The following is a 23,922-nucleotide window of genomic DNA, read 5'->3' on the forward strand; positions in this document are numbered from 1 at the left end:
TATGCCATACTCAAGAATATAGCACAATTTATTCATTATTTGTTTGAATGGTGTTTTATGCCAAACTCAAGAAATAGCCTCAATTTAAGTAGCAACCTACACGTAGTTCACCTAAATATGACCATGCCTCGCAAAGGTGAAATCCTTATCTGAAGAGGTTTAAGTTCTAATGCAATCACATTGTTGAACTTGCCATTTTCAGTTGGCTGCAACAGAAATATGATGATGTGTGCAGAGTACACCTGAATCACCCTATTTCTAGCATTCAAAGTCAGACATATCTTTTCATATGTATAGTCAATGTCTACAGTGGAACCAGATGAGTAGTATGCATTTATATTGACTCTCAAGTGAAATGGCCTTTTGTATTTCTGATTTTACTCAAGTTAACCAGAAAACATGTAGTTTCAGTGTTAAGTTCCACAGAATACACGTTGAGTATCTTGGGAGTGTTAATGTAGAAAATGACAACTATATTAAAATATTGGGTACGTGGGAAGGTCTAACAGCAACCTGCGGATGGTCATGGGTTTCCCTGGGCTCTGCCCGCTTTCCTCCCACCATAATGCTGGCCACCGACAAGGTGAAGTGAAATATTCTTGAGTACGGCATAAAACACCAATCAAATAAATAAATAAAATGTTTGGCTTTTCAATTTGTCATTATTAGGAGTGGTGGTTCTTTTGGTTCTCAACACAAATTCAAAATGTGCTAAAATTAATTTGTAGGAAAACTGTTCAAATAATCAAACAGATAATCATATAAATACCTTAACATCATTAGCTGGGTAGAAACTAACTTGCACTGAAAAAGAAGCAGCAAAAATATGTCATAGTCATATTTCACAATGATGCAAACAGGAAATCTACTTGTGAAATGATATTTTACTTTTGTTAAAAATAGAGATGAAGGGACAAATTGGAAAAGCACACAATATTATGTTATCCAGGTAAATTGGCTCTGCTACCATCACATAGAATTCCTTTCAATACATTCAGTGAAAGTGTATTCCTCTGTTTTATCACGTAGTCACAAATACATCAATAATATAACTGCTCTCAGCTTCATGTGTGGAGGAAACCATTGCATACAATTTAAAGTAGCTAAAAAAAACAGTCCAAATTTAAAACTTAATCCAACCAGGACTAAAACTGAAATTGTGAACTCAATATTTCAAAGAATAGTTATCTTCTGAGAAAATCTATCAGAGCTCATGCATACTGCTGACACTGAAAACATGTCACCACTTACTACTTGGCACTCCCCAGGTCTTGAGCAAAGTCTCCAGGATTTGCTGGCAATACTGTCGGATATGAAGTGAAAATGAAGAGGGTTTTTCCGATGAAAAAGAATGCTTTTTAGTAACGTGACAACATCTCGTGTAGAGTTGTGACCGGCACAGACAATGGACACATGAATGATCTGAAAAATAACCAAAAAAAACCCCAAAAATCCCTGAGATCTGGGAAAACAGTTGACAGATGGATCAAAAGACTTTAAGATACCATGAATATCTAAAGCTAATAGCTAATAGTGGATCAAATTACTCCATCAGTGAAAAACAGCAGATCTATTTTTAGATTTGGATCTTTGCGTGAGTTGGCATTTTTTCACCGGAAATGGTGAGATGTAATATTAGAAAACGGTTGATCTAAACCAGATACCCTAAATCCAGTATATCCAGCATTAAATAAATCCAGCATATATATATCAGAGAAATGTTACATTATCAAGTCAAGAAATTTTATAATTGCTGTGAAGATAATACCTATCATGAACATTACATTGCTTCAGTATTACGAATTATGATTTCATACTGTGTCTTTAGTTACACATTTACATTACGTCAACTTTGTTCAGGACTTTAAGTAAACAAAATCTCCCATACACACCTCACACTTGGGCACTTCTGGCTCTTTGTTCAGACACCAGACTCGGGTTCTGTTGGGTGTCTTACCCCCTTCACCTGTCTCGTTTTCCACAGACATGCTCATCTGCAGGCTCAGCAACTGATTCCTCGATACACTAAACCAAGCACGAAGTGGAAAATTGGAACAAAAGATGTTGAAAAACCCACACACAACTTTTTGCATGATACAAGACATTGATTTGGGGTTTGTTATCCAAATCGAGAAAACTTACAGAAGTTATTTAACTTATGGTACATGACCTAAAATTCGCAGATGACTAAATTGCACACTTTGCCTTAGCCTGAGAGTTCCCTTTATCTTAAAAAGGTGTTTGAAGCTTTCTCTAGTAGCATGCATGATATCTGACTGAAAAAAATTAAAGTTTTAGCACCAAAGGTAATTTACTATGACACCAATTTGCCTCTAAAAATGCCCTTTTTTGGATGAAATTTGACACACTCACCTGAGCTGCTTTCTCAGAGCGTTGTTCTGCTCCTCCATATCTCTAACTCTCTGAGCAAGCTTACTCTCCAATTTACTGAGGCCTGTAGAAGCTCCCCCAGAAGACTCAAACGAATCTGAAAGAGCAAGCCAGTAATGAAGCCTTGTGGCAAGTGCAAAAAACAACATAGCCTGGCAGACTAATAGAATAGTAGCAATTTGAAATATCAGCAATAATGAGCCATGAAAAATAAGGAAGTAGGACTCTAAAGAATAAGGCGAGAAGATTCTTGCATAGGAATGTGTAAGATTAGGTGACAAAAAAGTACACAAGTCTGAAAGATCACATAGGCAATGTTGACTCACAAAACAAATCAATGTGAAACAGAACATGAGTAATGAAAATTCATTGGTGCTTTTTTATGTCATACTCAAGAATGTTCACTATATGACAGTGGTAGAAACCGGGCAGAGCCTGAAGGGAACCCATGACCATCTGCAAATTCCTGGCAGTACTGAGGAGTTTGAAGAAAATGTTAAACATCTCAGTCCACTTTCACAAATCTCCTTGGTCATTATTCTCATCATTTTTGAGGGGTGTCCAGGTTAAAGCGCCATAAAATCAAAGTGATTTACAAAGTTTTGAAAGTCTGACCAGGTGGATAATTTTCAATACTGCATCTGCCCATCTATATTAAAATGCAAAGATTAGCCCTCGGTTTCTAAACTCAAAATACCCGTATTGTAGCCAGAAATAGTGGTAAAGCTTAGGATCCTGACAAACCCAAATATCACATTTCATACAGCAATGGACACCTTAAAAACCTTACAAACTTAACTCTCGTCTACAATCAAGATACAGTAAATTACATACTTACTCATTGGCAAAATGCAAAAATGACTCTCTCCTAGTTTAATTTTTTATGCAGAACCCACGAGCCAGATTTTGAAGTTGGCAAACATGAAATCACAGGGTTCACGAAGACATAAGTCAATGTTGGTTTGATTGAGTAGTTGTAATGTATAATTCTTTCTCTTACCATCTGTGCTCAAAGCTAGGTAGAGAAGTAAGAACACTGGAAAGGCTCCCAAAACCAACAGGGCAGTCAATGCCTTCCTCTTCATACGAATCATTCTTCTGGGGAAAAAAAAAAGCCAAAGAGATATATTTATAAATACTATGTATACATACATCAGGCAAAATGTTTTCAAACATATATTCTGTGTTTCTAACAGATTCCTACTAAATGTAACAAGTTGAATTTAGAAATTTTTGCAAATATATTCATCTTAATGTAACACTTATAGCACACCATATAACCATAACAGATTACAGTCTAAACAACTCAAGTATTATCTTATCTTCTGCACCAGCTTGTTACTGGGGGATTGATAATACCCAGTGTTTGTGGAAGTCATCAATATGCACACTATCACACTTACACAATACAGACAGGTCCAAAAGTACCACTAGACTGATGACATCTTCACTACAGGGTAACAGAAATCACCTCACTTGGACCACTCCACACAACACTTACCATTCAGGCAAGCAATACATAAGTCTGGAAAATAATACATCAGAAGCAATTTATATACTTAGTAGAGGATAAGGCAACTAACATGAGATATATCTGGTGCTCAGACATTGGTTAGGGGCCATCCATTGCCACACAAAATTTTGCCAAACCTAACGTCAGAGCAATCTTGAACTTGCCTTCGGCCTGAATATTGATTGCTTCCGATGAATTCGGTCTTGTTCAATGAATACTGTATTTCTCCTAAAGTCTGGCATGTGAAAATGCACTTTTAGCTGGACATAAAACCATAAAATGACACTTTTGATGTCAACACCTTTTTTCTGTTTTTCAGATGAGAAATTAATCAAACTTCACAAGAATCAAGAAGGTGAAACTATAAGGTGAATGAATCAGTCAGAATCAAGCAAAATGTGTCATTTGAAAAATGATAAACTTTGGGTGAAATACAGTTAACATATTAATGTATGTATATTCTGGTTATTATTAGCCACACTTGTGTCGCTTAACTGATCCAACGATGTGCTATCATACCAAGCAGCACGGAGGCACAGCCAAACCTGGGAGAAATCAGATGGGACTAAGTAGCCTGTTCTCAGTGACACGTGACTTGGGGATTCCCATGAAACGTCATCAGCTGTCGGGATATAAATACCTAGGTGGCTTATGTAGCAGCTTATACATATTCATGTAACCCAACACCACACACACAAAAAAAACACACTCCAAGTGCCAATGGTTTTGTTGATGACTATTTGGAAGAACACAAGGAACATGATAACTTGTAGATACTGGACAAAGTGAGGGTTAGAACTGTAAGCAGTACATCTTTGTAAATCTTTGTCCCTCTGTGAGTTCCATGTGACAAATTATGCCGCATGTGACATTACAGGAGACTGCACGATTATGTCGAATAGAAACTTGTTTCCGGAGATGGAGACCCCAGCAGTGAAAACACATGGATATACAGTATATATTGATTGGGACCTACATAAGGAAGATGCAGAAATGCTGAAATGGGTTTGATCTCATCAGTGACATATAAATATATCAGGTTACCCCTTGTTATAATGTATTTCTGTCAAAATGCAAGTTTTTCAGCTTCCAACACCTGCGATTTTAACAGCGAAATGGATGAAGCTGACCTGCTAGGTACATTAGAACATTGTTAAATCTGGTGTCATCTTCATGGAGCTAGCTTATAATAGGACCCCTACACAGTATACATAAAAAAATCAGCCTAATGAATAAGACCTTGTATGCTAACAATCTAATTATGTAAAATCAACATATGTCATGGGTGAAACAATCTTTTTTAGTTTTTTGTTTTTTTTGTTGCTTTTTGTTTTTGTTATCTTTTTTTCATGAACGCATGACATCCGGGAAAATAATGTCAGCCGCAAGATCTCAAAATAATGAGATCATTCACAACAGTCTACTGTTGTCTACTTCTAACAATCTTGGTTCTAGTACATACGTTTAATGTACAACACACTACATCTCTGAATGCACCATGGCCTGTGAAGACTTTAAGTTTGACACCGACAGAGAAACTTCACTTTTCCATCTACCGGTCACTTACAGCTTAGTCTTTCCAGATAGTCCTGCTGATGTTGTGAGCCTTTCTGGTAAAATGATCTATGAGACCTGCGTTAAGTTCTCATCTCGCTGGTGGTGGTGCTTTGTGTGGTTGTTTCTGAATACCACCAAACAATGCTTCTTGTGACACTCTCAGTCACACACGACAAGTACCGGAGGATGCAGACCTCATTCCTTACGGCCTTTGTTAACTGATTGTTAATTGGTCCACTTAATTTAGGTCAGCCAATCAAATGCCGGGTTCTCATTCCAGTCACGTGATTGTCAAAATGGCGGACGCGGTTGGTGATGCTGTGGAAAAACTGTGGCAGCGTTATAAACAACTTGTCAGTGAAAATCCAGAGACAGTCGGGCAGCTGGAGGCAGGATGCCGAGTCCTTTCATACTTTATTGCAGGTGTGTATGTTTACTGTGCAGTCGAGCACGATGCTTGAACGTGGTACAAACGTCATAAGCAGCAAAGAAAACTTCTTCAGAACTTTAGTGGCGTATGGTTTCGCGCACTAATTTGACTAAATAAACTTTAATAACCGAATGTGGTAAGTGGGGGTGGTGTGGTTTAGGGAAGATCTGCTGATGAATAACTCTTGGCCGACCACAACATGCCATCAGGACACCAGGCATTAAGATATCTGATGTCTAAAAATCTTAAAACTGACATGCTGTACAACTCATGTGGCCTGGTGGTTGACGTGCTAGCGCAGCACAACGACCCAGGGGCCACTTTCACAAAACTTCGTAAATCAGTTTTTCGTAACTTTTCTTGTAAATGACGTCGTCTTATGGCAATATAACTCAGGCAATGTCTTTTATGAAAAGTTACAAGAAATATGACTTACAAAGTTTTGTGAAAGTGCCTCCAGGACCTCTCACAAATGCGATCGTTGTGAGATGAAGTTCAGCTTATGTTAGCTGGCTTCCTCTCCGGTCTGCCAATGGAAATCTAAATTGTTCTGTTTATATGCAATTCTGTTATTGTTTAATGCAACCACTGTCCATCAGCTCATCTCTGACTGGCCTAAAAAGCCACAGCCTCCTGTTTATGTTGTTTATTCATGATTGCAAAGATGTTGGATGGTAGTTATAGTCTCTCACTGTTATAGAATAGTTGCTGACGTAATAACTGTTGCGTATGAACCATAATTGTGCATTTATTGTTGCCATTATCAGTGTAAGTCCTTGCAAAAACTGAGGCCACCATTTCAACTTAATTCATTGGTAAAAGTAGATTTTTCGTTGAGCTACTGCTAAAGATGCACATTTTTGTTAATTGAATTTTTTCTTGTTGTTTATGTAATCAAAGTTTTGATGAAAATAGGGAATGTTGTTAATTGCAGATTACAATCTGGTCAGAATCAACCCAGGACTGTAAGCAGTTGGGATGAAATCAGTAGCTTTCTAACCACTGTATTAATTCTCGCACAAGTCATGACCATTTGTCTTCAACAACTGGGCAATGAGAGACTGTCTAGAAATTATTCTCCCAGTGTGCTATATGTATGATTATATCAATATATTTCTTACTTCTGTGTTGATACAGGGCGTTTCCAGGACTCTGGGGTTCTCTCAGAGCTGGTGTATTCAGCCTCAAACATCTTGGTCATGCTGAATGATGCCATTTTACAGAAAGCTGCACTCCTTGTCCCAAAAATGGTAAGAGGGCCAGTAGGGTGGTAATGAAACCTCATTACCAACACCAAACCTCTAGTCTGATCATGTTTAATTAATGAATGATAATGCCACTGTAATAAGGTCATCATCCATGAAAGCACACAGGTGGGCATCTTCACAAACAAGCCGTTATTGGGAAACACTGTAATATCAAACCATCAAAGAGCTTTTTGCCTACCATTACTGAATTTAATTCTCAAAACATTGCACATACACATAGATGGTGACTTTGCTTTGCCTTCCATTGTGACTTGCACATTGTCTGTTGCTGGCTGTGTAATGTGAGAGTGTTGGAGATCAAATTATAGGATTGAGCTTTTCTGTGTGTATATGATTTACTTCCAGTCAGTAAGTCGCATGAAGTTGATGCGTCTGATAACAGTTGTGGAGTACTTGGAGGTGTTTGTGGAAATGGCTGCTCTCAGACTCTGGGGAAACACTGGCAGGTGGATCATTATAGCCTGCATACAGATCATCAGGTTAGTTTAACAGCTGTACTTATACATCGCAATATAGCACAATACAGACATCATCAATTTTTAAACCTGTGTGTAGACCATTATGTTAACACAACGCTTTTACATGGCAACACAGCACAATACAGACATTGTCAATGTTTAAGCCTGTGTGTAGACCATTATGTTAGCACAACACTTGTACATCTCAACACAGCACAATACAGAAATCGTCATTGTTTAAACCTGTGTGTAGACCATTATGTTAACACAACGCTCTTACATGGCAACACAGCACAATACAGATATTGTCAATGTATAAACCTGTGTGTAGACCATTATGTTAGCACAACATTTGTACATAGCACAACACAGACATCATCAATGTTTAAACCTGTGTGTAGACCATAATGTTAACACAACACTTGTACATCTCAACACAGCACAATACAGATATCATCAATATTAAAGTGTGAATACAGATCATTTATTTATTTGTTTATTTGATTGTTGTTTTACGCCGTACTCGAGAATATTTCACTTATACGACAGCGGCCAGCATTATGGTGGGTGGAAACCGGGCAGAGCCCGGGGGAAACCCACGACCATCTGCAAATTGCTGGCAGACCTTCTCACGTACAGCCGGAGGGGAAGCCAGCATGAGCTTGTCTTGAACTCACAGCGACCGCATTGGTGAGAGGCTTCTGGGTCACTACTGTGTGCTATCACACTAATCCACTGAGCCACGGAGGCCCCAATACAGATCATCAAGTTAGTTCAACAGGTGTGTTTGTACATCTCAACATAACACAACACAGATATAAATAACACACTAGAGTTTCAGTATATTAGTCATTTTGGTTTGGAATGAATAAGTGATCATGGCTTAATGCCACTTCATCAGTAATAATACACTTAAAGCCACCTCTGCCCAAGTTTAACATAATGCCTAGCTTGAGTTTATACAGTAAGAGGAGATAACTCCAGCTGTTTAATGAAGATCACACTCTCCAATATTATCACCATGTTGGAATATGTCAAAAGATACAAAGGGTGTGAACTGCTTTTAAGACAACAGTCAAAATATGCACATGTATATACATGAATTTATTTATATATTTATTTGATTGATGTTTTATGCAATACTAAAGAATATTTCACTTACATGACGACAGCCAGCATTATGGTGGGAGGAAACCAGGACTTTTGAAAAGTAAAGATACCATTGTCAGAATTATTTATACTGGTTATGTGTGCTGTAGGTGCCTGATTTGATTATACTGTACATTTTTATCTAGGTGATAGGTGTAAATTGGCCATAGTACCTTACTTGTCTCTCTTACATCTTGACAGGTCAGCCATTCGTTTCTTCCTTCTTGTGGAGCACTCAGTGGGAATCCAGCCAACACCACCGCTCAAACCGTTCAACAGAGATTTACTGAAAAAATATTCCAAGGAGCAGAACCACCAGGTAGGTAGTGTAGTTGTGATGCATGAACAAGTGACTGTGTGGTATTTGATGTTGATTTTAGGAGTGAATGATTGAGGGTCTGGACTCCATAATGGTAATAATATACTGGAAGTATGGCCAAAATGTTAGCTCTGAATGTTTTGTGAAAAGGTGGTGGGTGTAGGGATTCTCTGACTCCTAAATGTTGCCTTAAGGGGGATGGTATGTTTAAGGTTTCCCTTCAGACAAGGCCACTTTGTGCCTCATTTTTCTTTTCAGTGAGCATTACATGTACATTACACAATTGGTGTTCTGCACAAAATTAAATGTTCTGAAATGTAAGTCCTTAGTTACTGTAAATCTTCAACCTTTTCAACCTCTAAAGCACTTTTTTCAAAGCATAGGCTTGCATGTAATGTCAAGTGTCCCCAGATGGACACACCTTTGAGCTGCACTATGAAAAGGTCAGCATAGAGATCAGCCAGCTAAAAGGGAGCTGCATATATAGTGATACTGTGTAAAAAATGTTGTCGTTAAACCTCAAGCAAACAAATCCATGGATCAGTTGGTTTACTTTTATTTAGAAAATGGGGCCAGATGGAAAATCTGCCAGGAATCCAAGTGTGATATTCAAATTAAAGCGTTCTGGGAGATGTGTGAGGACTCTGTCAGCAGGTAATGGTTTCTCCTCAGGGGTAACCAATAATCTTGTACTCTATCTTAGGTTCTATAAAGGAGGGGGAACTTCATGTCAAGTAAAGTTATCATAGCTAATGTCTGATTGACCTACATATAAGTCAGTGTTATTTTTGCTATATACATGTAACATAGTAAGGTACAACGTAAGACCCCAAGCATACATACATATATGTAACATAGTAGGTACGACATAATGCCCCAAGCATACATACACACACATAACGTAGTAGGACTCGACGTAAGACTCCAAGCATACATACATACATGTAACATGGTAGGGTACAACATGAGGCCTAAGGCATACATACATACATGTAACATAGTAGGGTACGATGTAAGACCCCAAGCATACATACATACATGTAACATAGTAGGGTATGACGTAAGACCCCAAGCATACATATATACATGTAACATAGTAGGGTACGATGTAAGACCCCAAGCAAAGATACCTACATGTAACATACTCCGGTAAAACGTAAGACCCCACGCATACATACATACATGTAACATAGTAGGACGCTCCGTAAGACCCCAAGCATACATACATACATGTAACATAGTAGGGTACGACGTAAGACCCCAAGCATACGTACACACGTAACGTAGTAGGTTAAAACGCAAGACCCCAAGCATACATACATACATACATGTAACGTAGTAGGATAGGACATAAGACCCCAAGCATACATACATACATGTAACATAGTAGGAGTGAGTGAGTGAGTGAGTGAAAGTTTTAACGTCGCTTTCAACAATATTTCAGTTTTATCGCGACAATAAAACGTCAAATAGTCGATCTACTACGGATAATTCCTTTACTATTCAGTCAAAAAGGACACCAGAAGTCACATAACAAACACAGACGGTAGTTTAAAATTACAGCTTTCCTGCCATACCAATGGCAGAGAGAAAGTCAAAAATAGTATCACTTTCTACAGAATTGAAAAGTTCTGAAAGAGAGCTCACGTGATAAAAGGAATCTCGTACAGGAGCAAAGTCGCCACAGTCAAGCAATATGTGCTTGACTGTGAACCGGTGATCACAAGCAAAGCAATGAGGAGCATCTTCTCCTTTTAACAAATACCCATGCGTAGCACGTGTGTGACCGATACAACACCTCCTCAAAATGCAAGAGCGGAGACGATGCCGTGAAAGGGAAGGCGCTGGACCAACAAACTGACGAATATCATGCAGTTTGTTGGTTGTCTGGCCATCCCAGTGAGCCTGAAACAAGCGCTTGATATAGGAGCAAATAAGTGAACGCAAGTCCGAATATGGAACGTCAGTTTGGGTAGTAACGGAATGCAAAGCCGCCTTCGCGGCTTCGTCTGCAGCAGTATTCCCAGGGATACCCATATGCCCAGGCACCCAACAAAAGACAATGATAAAATCTTCATTAAGTCGTTTAAACATCTCCCTGATAGACAGAATGTCTGGATGTACAGGCGAACTAGCCCGAATTGCCTGGAGGCAGGAAAGGGAGTCAGAGCAGATGAGAAATCTGCTACCTCCTAGCTCTGGAATGGACCGAAGTGCGCACAAAATTGCCTTGGCTTCCACAATAAATACAGAACAGGAATTTGGAAACTGAGTTGAAACGGTTCTGGGTCCAAGGACAGCGGCAGAAGCCACGCCATCATCATTCTTGGAACCGTCAGTGAATATGCGGTGATAAAATGGATACTTTGAACACATATTACTAAACTCCTGCTGGTATACTAAAGGGTTGGTGGAACATTTCTTCAGGGAGGAGAGCGAGGTATCAACCTGAGGCTCAGGACATAACCACGGTGTATCTTCCTGGATGCGTATGGGGGTGATAGTATCCAGCCCAAGTCCAGCTGCTTGCACATGTTCCTGGATGCGGACACCCAGTGGAGGAATAATGGATGGCTTCTGAGCATATAAGTCTTCAAATTCCGGATGGAAGACACAATCAAAGGCTGGGTTGGATGGATTGGCTCTAAGCTTGGTGATATACTGTAAGGATAGTTTAGTTCTTCGAAGCTCCAGGGGAGGCTCGTTTGCTTCAACATACAGACTCTCCACAGGAGAGGTACGGAAAGCACCTAAGCACAACCGTAGGGCCTGGTGATGTACAGTATTGAGTTTCTTCAACTGGGAGCTTGACACACCTCCATAAACACTGCAGGCATAGTCTAGCTTAGAACGAATCAGTGCTCGATAGAGCTGAAGTAGGGTTTCATGATCCCCTCCCCATCGAGCACTAGAGACAACCTTCAAAATATCAAGCGCCTTTAGGCATCTGGCTCTAAGATAATTAATGTGAGATTTAAATGTAAGGTGCTTATCGAAGATCACCCCGAGGAATTTTGCCTCCGGCACAACCTTGATGGGGGATCCATCTAAAAATACCTTGGGGTCTTCATGGGGGAAGTACTTCCGACAAAAGTGTACACAGTTAGTCTTCGACTTGGAGAACGTAAATCCGTTCTCCAGTGCCCAGGCATGGATTTTGTTAAGGCAAATCTGCAGCTGTCTCTCAATAGTCTGCATACCTTTGCCTCGACAAGAGATACCAAGATCGTCCACAAAAAGAGACGCATTCATACTAGGAGATAAAACTCTGGCAAGGCTATTAATCTTAATGCTAAAGAGAGTAACTGATAAAATGCTGCCTTGAGGAACCCCCTGGTCTTGTTCAAAGTAGTCAGATAGGGTAGCCCCAACCCGAACTTGGAAGTGACGATGGTCTAAGAATTTACGAATAAAGTCAGGAAGCCGACCTCTAAGTCCAAATCCATGCATATCTTTCATAATGCCATATTTCCAAGTAGTGTCATATGCCTTTTCCAGATCAAAAAAGACAGATACGACATGGTCACGATTAACGATACTGTTCTTAATAAAGCTTTCTAGACGAACAAGGTGATCAACAGTACTGCGATTCTTTCGAAATCCACATTGAATGTCGCTTATCAACTCATTAGTCTCCAAAAACCAAACCAGGCGATCGTTAATCATCCTCTCCATAGTCCTGCATACACATCTGGTTAAGGAAATAGGACGATAGTTATTTGGATCGGTAGAATCCTTTCCGGGCTTTGGGATGGGGACAATAATAGCGTTTTGCCATGAGGCAGGAAAATTCCCGGAAATCCAAATGGTATTAAAAATTCCAAGAAGCACCCTCAAGGAAGATTCTGGAAGGTGTCGTAAAAGCTGATAGTGGATATCATCTGGCCCTGGAGTTGAGTCATGGGCCTTGCTAAGGGATGCGGATAGTTCATGTAGAGAAAATGTAGCATTGTAGGATTCTTCATTTGAGGATGTAAAATCAAGAGGACTTGCCTCGGTCCGTTCCTTGTTACGCTGGAACTGAGGCAAGTAATTATCTGAAGACGAATGGTGCGCAAAAGAAGCGCCCAACCTATTGGCTATGTCAAGTTTTTCTGTCAAAGAATTATTCCCGTCTTTAAGATGATTGACAGTGACATTGGATCCCTTGCCTTTGATGCGTTGGATCATATTCCGGACTTTTGACATAGGGGTACGATGATTAATCTTAGAAACATAACGTTTCCAAGAGTCACGTTTGGACTGTTTGATAGTCCTACGAGCTTTAGCTCGAGTACGCCTAACATCGTCTAAATTACCGGGAGATGGTCTACATCGGTACACGCGCTCAGCACGTTTCCTGAAACGCCTAGCTCGTTTACAGTCCTCCGTGAACCACGGTTTCTTAATACGAGGAACCGCACAAGATTTCGGGATACATTTGGAGGCTACATCGATTAGCTGATCCGAGAATAACTGGATAGGATCAACTGCATCAAGAAAAAGGTCGCTAGTAAGTGTTTCACCACACAGAACAGCAAAGCGGGGCCAGTCTGCTTTATCATAATCAAAGCGTGGAAGGGAGGAAGATACCGGCTCCCTAAGGGTAAGTATGGTGGGGAAGTGGTCGCTTCCGCACAGATCATCATGGACGCTCCAGCTGAATTCCGATCTTAGCCCTGCATCAGCCAGAGCTAAATCAAGGACCGAATAAATTCCCTTTGCAGGATGAAGGTAAGTATGTGTGCCATCATTTAAGACGCATAGAGAGTTATTAGATATAAAATCCTCCAATACAGAGCCCTTCTGGTTACGTTTAGAGTCACCCCAGAGAACACTATGGGCATTAAAGTCCCCCAAAAGAAGACACGGTTTAGGTAATTGGTCATATAAATTTTGCAGCTCTTGTTGGCGAGGTTACACCTCAATCCTCTACAGTTCCACTGTAAGATCTTTGTAGTAGCCATTATTAATATTTATTTATTCTTTTTCTTTTTTCTGGACTTCTTGTACATTGCTGCCCTACGCTCAGCAAAATCCTCCTGTGACAACGTTATCAACTTCCTCTGCTTTTTAACCTTGTCAATTTTAGAGTCTCGTCGCAATGTGCGATAATACGACCCCAGGGATGTTGAGACAGGTACCAAGACCTCACCCTTGCCATTGGTATTGGCAGGCAAGTCTTCGGGTGCATCCATTTCCGAAAGAGATTCCTCCATATTGGATTCTCCACCAGCCCTAAACATATCAGATTGCTGAGAGCTTCCCTGAGGATCAAGGCAATCTGCTATATCTCTAGTGTCTAACTGTGACATTGTAGACAGGTCAGGGCTGAACGTCCTAACCCATAAGGACGGACTCTCACCAAGTGCACCTTTGGAGGGCGTCACGCCACTGGATTGCGCCTCCTTAATGCAGGATGGCGTAGTATTCGAAATTTCTGACGATCTAGGGGGTGAGGAGGAATTCGAGTTTTGATTCATACCGACAACCCACTCCGGGCTATTTGACGTCTGAGATGCCTCGCAAAGGCTCTGGGGCCCACCTACTACTGGCGATTCGCTTAACTTCCTGACCTTATTTGTAGCATCAATGCGCTTATTTCGAATCTTTTTGCTGGAGGACATGGAGTTAGTGACAACTTGCCACTCTCCAGCTTCCTCGTTGTCAGCAGCAGAGTTATCCAAAGTCCCTTTATTTTGTTGACTGGAAGGAACAGACTCGCCAGAAACCCCAATTTCCATATCATTCCCATGTCCCTCACTATAATTACCATCATCATCTCCTCGACCTTCATTCTCATCTTTATTGTCACCTTCAACTTCATAAACATTACTATCTTTATCATCATCATTATCATTGCAATCGTTATCGTCATTATCGCCATTGTCATTTTCATCGCTCAGCGGGCAGTCCTTTTGAAAGTGGCCTGCTTGTTTACACTTGAGGCATTTATCCTTTAAAGGACAGTCGGCCTTGAAATGTTCTGCGCTATCACAGATGTGACAGGCACGGACCTGACCTCTGTACCACAAAGGAATTCTAAAATTCCCAACCGAAATTGATTGTGGAATGATCTCCGTCACACCACTCATGTAAATACGGCGCATACCATTCTCAAGTGACCTATCAAAAAGGTAATGTTCCCGGCTGACGTGATGGACCGTGCCATACCGGGACATCAAACCTCGAATAGTGTCATCGGGCACCTCGATCGGACATCGAGATCTAACCAGGAGCCTTTGCTCCTCCACATCATATATTGGACAATCTACCCCGTTAAATGAGAAGCCGCTAGTCAACAGCTGTTCCTTCACAGTTTGCGTAGCCACTGTAACATTCCAGACATCTCTAGAGACATTGATTAGTCCCTTTAGGACATTAGGCCCACTCCCCACTAACTCCTTTAGCCGATTGTATACTTCAACCGGTTGTACACCTCCCTGTATTACTAGCTTAAGGCTTAAGGGTCTATTTACTCGCCCTGCCCACAACATTGTGGGCCAGGGCGAGAACTACTACCCTAAAGAGATGACCACAACTATGCGTATGGAACAGTGTGGATGCCGAGTGCAAAATAGATACGATATTACAAAGTGGAAGTGCACTAAACTATGTACAGGCTATTTACAGAGAAGCTAGTGAATACGTCCTGCCTCTAAGAGCGACAGAACGTAATGTCACACCACCTTCAGACTGGGTGACCACTAAACAAAAAACGTAACATAGTAGGACTTGACATAAGACCCAAAGCATACATACATACCTGTAACATAGTAGGGTACGACGTAAGACCCCAAGCATACGTACACACATGTAACGTAGTAGGGTAAAACGTAAGACCCCAAGCATACATACATACATGTAACATAGTAGGGTAAAATGTAAGACACCAAGCATACATACATGCATGTAATGTAGTAGGGTAGGACATAAGACCCCAAGAATACATACATACATGTAACATAGTAGGACTTGACATAAGACCCAAAGCATACATACATACCTGTAACATAGTAGGGTACGACGTAAGACCCCAAGCATACGTACACACATGTAACGTAGTAGGGTAAAACGTAAGACCCCAAGCATACATACATACATGTAACATAGTAGGGTAAAATGTAAGACCCCAAGCATACATACACACATGTAACATAGTAGGACTTGACATAAGACCCAAAGCATACATACATACCTGTAACATAGTAGGGTACGACGTAAGACCCCAAGTGTACATACATACATTTAACATAGTATGGTACAGCGTAAGACCCTAAGCATACATACACACATACATGTGACATAGTATGGTACGGCATAAGACCTCAAGCATACATACATGTAACATAGTACTCGGCTTCCTCCCTTCCTTGATGGGAAAGGGCTATTTACATTGTTTTAATTGTCTGAAAGACTTCTCTGTCCTGTGGTAATAGGAATGCTTTCAGTGTTATTGTTGAACCTGCTAGCAAAGCTACCTAACTTAGCTGCCCCCTTAAATTTAATTCCTTGAACTGTATGTATAGGAACTGTTTCTGAGTGAGAAATACATGTGTGAGTTTGCCGGTTAGATACCTAAATATGTAAGAGCTATTTGGTAAGATAGTGAAACTCTTACTTAAAATCAGAGAAACAGAAAAATAGTGTAATTTGAGTCCTACTGTTTGTTTTAGCGCCCCCTATCAGCTTAAGAGACTGGAACCTGAAAAAAGACATATCAGCTGAACAGAACATCGATAAAGAGAAGAGTGAGACAGAGTTTGAGTCGTCTCCCCTGAACAGGCAGAGGACGTGGGCAGAGGGCATCTATATCCTACGGCCTGTGGTTCACTGTATCCTTTATGCCATGCATATATCTTTTCTTTGTTTTCCAGTTATTTAAGTCATAGGTGGTATAAGAAATACTGGCAAATTTTACTCTTAAATGGTATTAAGAAAAAGATCTTTATAGCCAAATGAGAAAGCGAGGGAGCCAGTTAATGAATTGTTGGATGCACTGAAGGGTTTGAGAACTATGTAGTATTTCCAGCCATCCTTTAAAGCTCACAATGATGACATGTATTATAGAGTGATCAACACAGGATTTGGGTTGATAGCCATAACACAAGAGTGAAAATTAAGGGACAAGTTTCACTGAATTCTCATAAAAAATGAGTAACCCATGGCAGAGGAGACAAAGGAGCACAAGAACTGTGCTTTTTATAACGGTTGTTGAAAGAATTCAGAAAGATTTGAAAAAGAAAGAAAAGTTAGTGACTGTGCTTTACTATATAAGTTGAAACCTGACTGGTTAGATTTTCATTTCCTTGTGTTGATATGTAACTACATGTAGCTAGGGCCTACAGTACCCAAACTTTAAAAGAGCGGCGTGCGCAAAGAAAAAATGGAAGGACAAAAACCATCTAATGGCCTACATTATATCCCATTCATAGCCAAAGAAGGGTAAACAAGACTAAATTTATTTTATTTAATTAGAGTTTTATGCCGTATAGTAGCATATTTCACTTATAAATGGCGTGCAGCATAATGGCGAGAGGAAACCATACAGAGCTCGGGAGAAACCATCCGCATGTTGCTGACAGGCCTTCCCACAGACCAGACTAGACATAGCGTAAATCACCTAAAGTTTAGCCTTTTTCTGGTGACACATTTTGCTTGATTCGCACAGATTCTTCCACTTTTAGGGCCACTTCAGAGTTATTTGAAAAGTTTGACTAATTTTTAGCAGAAAAATTTAAGTATTGGATTCAAAAGAATGATTTTAAGGTTTTTATGTGTTTCTGAAAGTGAATTTTTACGTGCCAAACTTTAGGTGAAGAACAGTAATATGATACTATGAGCACTGTGAGTATGATGATAGTTGTCCATTAGGTGAAGAACAGGAATATGATACTATGAGTACTGTGAGTATGATGATAGTTGTCCTTTAGGTGAAGAACAGTAATATGATACTACGAGTACTGTGAGTATGATGATAGTTGTCCTTTAGGTGAAGAACAGTAATATGATACTATGAGTACTGTGAGTATGATGATAGTTGTCCTTGACTGGTCAGTATTTGCTATGCTGTGTAATATAAGTACTGTGAGTATGATGATAGTTGTCCTTGACTGGTCACTATTTGCTATGCTGTGTAATATGAGTACTGTGAGTATGATGATAGTTGTCCTTGACTGGTCAGTATTTGCTATGCTCTGTTGTGGTCAGAAGTCCTGGACACCCTGGCTACTCTCCTGTGGTCTTGATGTCTCAAGGTACTTAACACTTTGTCTCGATAAATATTTAATTACCAATTAATTCCACTTCTTTGGAAGGGTACATTGTTTACATGAAAAATGAACGCACCCATCCGCAATCATATTAGTGAAAAATTTGTGTGCACCTTATTCGATCAAGTAAATAAATAATCATTCAAACTTGTGTAACTGTCAGTATATGATACACTTATTCCTCAACCATTTCGCACATGAAAGAGCAGCTTTGAGTGCAATTTATGGGTATTTTCATTATGATTTTGGAGACAAAACTACATTGGATGGATTGGGCAATTTCAGGTCTTCATGAAAAGTATAATTTTATCAGTCAACACAGAATAATGCATTCAGAATATGCTTCAGTAAACACCTTGCAAACATGTGAAAAGGTTCAAGAATTAAAGCCGTTTTCATTGTTTAAGTGCGTGTAGGATTTATGAAACACAGTGGTTGACAGCTAAAAGGCTACATAATGCAGTTACATGACGCCATTTCTTGTCTTTTCAGTCTGTGCCTTATGGGAGATCCTTCAGATCTCAATACTGATGAAAAGAGTGAAATAAAAAAACGCACATTTCTCCTCTTGTTTTACTTACTGAGATCACCTTTCTTCGATCGGTTCTCACAGTAAGTTGTGCCGCAGTTGATCTGTGTCTTTATGTAACTGAATGTCGTGTACATCTACCCCAAGTCATGAAAGCAGATAAATGTAATGGCAATCCCTCCCATAAAGCTTCATAGTGTGGTTGTCTTTGGACTAGCATTCCATGTGTCATCAGACATTGTTTTGTGCACTTTTAAACAAAAACAGATCATCAGTTTTAATCAGTTTATTATTCCTCTAATTTTAGGACAGATATTAGTAGGACTTAAAGCAAAAAACTATATCCGCCCCACACTTTTGCCAGAAAAGTAAAGATATGGATATGTTGTTCATTGGATGGCCTAGCCAAGTGAAAAAAAGATATTGTGTTTTACTGTTATAGTATTTGTATATTGGCTAAAATGAGCAGAGCAAATGTTCCAACAGTTGGAAGAGCTCATGTTCATATAGCGAAACATTGCTATTTCCACCAAATATCCAAACTTCAGTTTTGAGTTTTGAGTCATGCAGATATGTTACACGTTTGTTTTCTCTCACAGAGCCCGAATCCTCATACTGCTTCACGTGATTGCTACCCATGTCCCAGGAAGTGGCCTCATCATCAGTAAGTACTTAGCCATTTGTTGGAGAGTACCATATCAATAGACCGGCCCGCATAGCACAGTTGGTAGAGCGTCCGCTTCGGGACCGGTAGATCCAGGATCAATCCTTGGTCGAGTCACACCTAAGACTTTAAAAGAGGAAGTTGTAACTTCCTCGCTTGGCGTTCAGCATGAAGGGGATAGTGCAACGACTGGTTGACCCGTATCAGTATAATGGCTCGGGCGGGGCGGCTTACTTGCCTTCGGTAAGTCGTCTCAGTGATGCAGCACTAAATAAAAGAGCGGTGGAAATCCGTCCTGCAACAAGGAGGCACATTACACGTGCATGCACCCTAATGATTCCTTCGTCGTCATATGACTGAAAAATTGTTGAGTACGACGTTAAACCCCAAGCACTCACTCACTCACCATATCAATAAAGACTGGTGCCCCAGCAATTTAAGGGCGTCCTCAAAACTAACCCGTGACTGAACATGGACTGAATGTTTTCAAATCCAGCTCCTTATTGCCAGACTGGTTTTTACACCACCAGATGTTCAGTCTGTCCAGGCAGCATTGTGTGTCAGTCAGTCAGTCAGTCAGTTTTCCTGTCCTCTAAATCACATTTATACGTGGTAGCATTCTTACCTAGTGATCAAACCCAGGTCAGCTCATACCAAAGACTTCATAAATGGTACTTGTTGCTGCCTCGCTTGGTGCTTAGCACTAAGAGGTTAGCACAAGGGAACAGGACTGGTTGCCCAGGTGTTAGTGTAATGTGACTGGTTGGGGTGTCTTGTTTTGTGTCTTCAGCATGATACTTCAGCAGTGGCAGAAAATTGGTGGCATGGACTCATCCTGCCACACCCTGTACACACACCTAATGACTTATCGTTGTCATAGGACTGAAGAATTGTAGGTCGTTAAACCCCAAGCATACATCAATGTTCATACATATATTCTTACCTGGTGGAGTTCATAACACAAAAGGGCTAAGGTAAAGTAAAATCTGCTTGTGTTCAGAAATAACTACCTTCTGAATTCAGTCGTTGTGAAAGACTGTGTTGATACACCTACATGTAGATTGCATGATTTAAATCTGGGGTGAGTTTAATTGTGTAAATATTAACCTGTTAAAAATGTCTAGCTTCATGAAGCCTGTGGTAATGTGCTGTCTCATTTGGTGCCCTGCATAATGGGACTTGTTGGACTTTTGTGTGGATACCGTGGTTGGGAGGGTGTCAGATCTATTGCCTGCAACAACAGCACTTCAAATATATATCAGTGTTGATACTGGTCTGTGACAAGATAAGATCTCAGTATAACCAAAATAATGGTAAAAAGTGTGCATGAAAATAGAATAAGCAAGTATAGTTAGTTTGCAAACAGTGTCTCGTTCAAGTAATTGTATTAAAACTTAAGTTTTCTTATTACAGAACCTCTGATGGAATATCTACCTGCCTGGCAAAGAATCTACTTCTATGTGTGGGGTACATAACACATCTTCAGAACTATTTTCATACAATGTTCTGTTCTTATGATGAAAAAGTGCACCTTGCCTCTTCGCTGTTGGTTTATCCAGCACCTCAGTGATTTGTACAATATAAAGAATGTCAGAAATTAATTATTCATACCTTGTTACGATGTATCATTGTTTTCACTCTAAAGTAGAAATTATTGTTTGATTGATGGCAACATTTTTTTTAAAATTTATTTTGTTTTCGTTTAGGACAAATGTTCCTGTAGAATATTGGTTCTCAGACCAGTTTTACCTGTGGATTGCATTTTCTCAAACCAGTTTTTCATGTCAAATATTGGCTCTCAAACCAGCTGTTCCTGTAGAACTTTGGTTGCCAAGCGAGTTGTTTATTTTAAATATTGGTTCTTAACCCTATTGTTCCTGTTAAACACTGATCCACCAAGCTAGTTGTTTTCGTTGAACATTGGTTTTTAACCCACTTGTTCCTGTTGAACACTGATCCGCCAAACTAGTTGTTTTTGTTGAAGATTGGTTCTAATAAGCCAGTTGTTCCTGTTCCTATTGAACACTAGTCCCCAAGCTACATGTAGTTGTTTCTATCCAGTTTTTACTTTTTAACATAAGACCATTTTCTTTTTATTTTCCTTTTGTTTAATGAGAAATTAAACCCACCCCAAAATGACTGAAGGTATAAACAAAATATTATAGATAATATTCCTTATCTGAAGTTGTTCCTCCTCACTATATTTCATGTCTTTATTTTCATAAGCCACTCTTAAATGGCATTCTCATAATGCCATTTCTACTCAAAACACTTGTCCTCTCAGATTTTTCATGTGATACTCCTTTACCAACTATTTCTCAGTAATTTTACCTTATGAAATGCAGCTTTTTAGATTTTCATGAAATTTGGTATTAGGAATGGTATGTACATGCAGATGTGTGTGAGCTTTTGGGGTTTCATTCTGTTTATTTTCTTCCAGAGAATCTCTCTTTTGAAAATATAAGCTGTTGATGCAATGCCCGATATAGTTTCTAATGAATTATACTTTGCACAAGTGTTTGGGGCAATATGTAGATACATGTGTGCATTTCTGATTGTGTTCCATCAATAATTTTACAATTTTGGCTTAAGACAAAACTGAAAGTTTGTTATTGCAAGGTTTAATATAGTTTTCAAAATGTTTTTATGAAAATGTGTACATGGATTGTATTTGTCACGTTTCACAATGTTATTCCAGTTCAGTGGTAGTATTCAGATTCTGTTTCAGTAATCCTATCTTTTTGCATTTCATATCAAGTTTACCTTGTTCATTTTTGTAAAAGAGCACAAAACCCTTTTCTTGCCCAAGAAAGAGTATCAAGTATTAAGCTCACAGAAAGCAATATGGGTGAGAATAGTCCTGCAATGTATGATAATGATACAGAGTAAATGTGCATGTTATTGTAGCTATACCCCAGTCACTATTGTTCAAGATACATTCCTTTAATAATACCAAAGTTTTACTGATATTGCATTAGATTAAGGCAAAATAAATGATTGGTTAATTTTTATGGTTTAGTAGGTGTACTTGTCATAGTCCTAAACAGTGGTGGGCGAATGCCCTCATAAAGAAAAGCACTTGAAGTACTGCTGCGGAGCCTGAGGGTGTTACACCATCTTCTGATATCTCTTATTTCTGGTTTTTTGACTATGCAGTTCCCTATGATCTAACCACCATCCATTGTCCTATTCATTTAAAAATGTGCTCACATACCATAATGTGAGTGAAACATGATGGTTTTACAAAATCTGTGTTTGCCACTTAAAATGTCTTATTCAGACAAAATTTATCATTTTTTGTTTAATCGTCTAAATTCAGCTCATTTTCTCAACCAGATATTTTTGTAATATTGTGTGTAATAAATGTCCACAAAAATGTAAATGTATCCAGCTTTAATTGGATTCAAAGATTAATGAATTGAATTCTATGAGTCAGAGTATAATTGAAATGTTTTTATAAAATACGCCTCTACTTGATCGTGTTCTGTTTTATGGTGATGGATATAAATGTGACCAGATCTTGAGTCAGCCTGTGCACAAGGACAAGGTCTTAGATCACACAGTCTGCACATTGAGGAGGTCTTGGATCACATAGTCTGGGAACATTGACCAGATCTTGAGTCAGTCTGTGCACACTGGTGAGGTCTTGGATCACATAGTCTGGGAACAGTGACCAGATCTTGAGTCAGTCTGTGCACACTAGTTAAGTCTAGGATCACACAGCCTGGGAACAGTGACCAGATCTTGAGTCAGTCTGTGCACACTGGTGAGTTCTTTGATCACAGTTTAGAATCCATGATCAGATCTTGTGTCAGTCTGTGGACACTGGTAAGGTCTTGGATCACACAGTCTAGGAACAGTGACCAGATCTTGAGTCAGCCTGTGCACGATGGTGAGGACTTCGATCACACAGTTTGGAAACCGTGATAAGATCTTGAGTCAGTCTGTGCACGATGGTGAGAACTTCGATAACACAGTTTGGAAATCGTGATCAGATCTTGAGTCAGTCTGTGCACACTAGTGAGGTCTTGGATCACATAGTCTGAGAACAGTGACCAGATCTTGAATCAGTCTACACATAGAGATAAGGTCACAGACTGTGAACTGCAGTCGAATCTTGAACTAAGCCTTGTGCACAACAATAAGGCGTTTTATCGCCCAATCTGCTTACAATTAATAGATCTTGGTTTATTCACTTTGGGCACACTAATGATCCGCCTGCTTTAGATGCTACAGGTATACACTGATTTAAAGTTGTTCTGCATGTTTTTTTCTTCGGTGGTTTTATGACTTCGCGTGTTTTATGTGGTGATTAACAAAGCCTAGCTAGAAGTAAAATTCCGAACGTATGACTGCAAAGATGAAAACAAAAAAGCTGCAGATGGACTGCTGT

General features: G+C 39.6%; 2 protein-coding genes across 2 annotated transcripts in view; one reads left to right on the plus strand and one right to left on the minus strand.

Annotated features, from left to right (window-relative positions):
* The window catches only part of LOC135467259 (xylosyl- and glucuronyltransferase LARGE1-like), a 14,462-nt gene extending 8,846 nt beyond the window's left edge, over nt 1–5,616 (minus strand). Inside the window, 9 exon segments of the mRNA XM_064745025.1 lie at nt 128–206; nt 770–804; nt 1,252–1,296; nt 1,299–1,422; nt 1,893–2,025; nt 2,374–2,488; nt 3,392–3,489; nt 3,795–3,916; nt 5,472–5,616. Coding sequence (XP_064601095.1) covers nt 128–206; nt 770–804; nt 1,252–1,296; nt 1,299–1,422; nt 1,893–2,025; nt 2,374–2,488; nt 3,392–3,485 — 625 coding nt within the window. The 5' untranslated portion in view covers nt 3,486–3,489; nt 3,795–3,916; nt 5,472–5,616.
* Nucleotides 5,617–5,757: 141 nt separating this feature from the next.
* Nucleotides 5,758–22,937, plus strand: LOC135468022 (peroxisomal membrane protein PEX16-like). Its single transcript, XM_064746025.1, has 10 exons — nt 5,758–5,884; nt 7,029–7,141; nt 7,505–7,638; nt 8,968–9,085; nt 9,649–9,739; nt 16,741–16,899; nt 18,249–18,321; nt 18,829–18,948; nt 19,465–19,529; nt 20,943–22,937. The coding sequence occupies exons 1-10, from the start codon at nt 5,758–5,760 to the stop codon at nt 21,002–21,004; spliced, it is 1,062 nt and encodes a 353-aa protein (XP_064602095.1). The 3' UTR covers nt 21,005–22,937.
* The last annotated feature ends 985 nt before the right edge of the window (nt 22,938–23,922 follow it).

This window comes from Liolophura sinensis, chromosome 6 (assembly GCF_032854445.1).
Source record: "Liolophura sinensis isolate JHLJ2023 chromosome 6, CUHK_Ljap_v2, whole genome shotgun sequence".
Classification (NCBI taxonomy): domain Eukaryota; kingdom Metazoa; phylum Mollusca; class Polyplacophora; order Chitonida; family Chitonidae; genus Liolophura; species Liolophura sinensis.

Excerpts from the sequence above, each read along its gene's own strand:
- LOC135468022 (XM_064746025.1), top strand. The coding sequence starts at position 5,758 with ATGGCGGACGCGGTTGGTGATGCTGTGGAAAAACTGTGGCAGCGTTAT. Across the intron at positions 5,885-7,028 it reads CCTTTCATACTTTATTGCAG|GGCGTTTCCAGGACTCTGGG; the intron begins GTGTGTATGTTT and ends GTGTTGATACAG. Across the intron at positions 19,530-20,942 it reads AGGAAGTGGCCTCATCATCA|AACCTCTGATGGAATATCTA; the intron begins GTAAGTACTTAG and ends TTCTTATTACAG.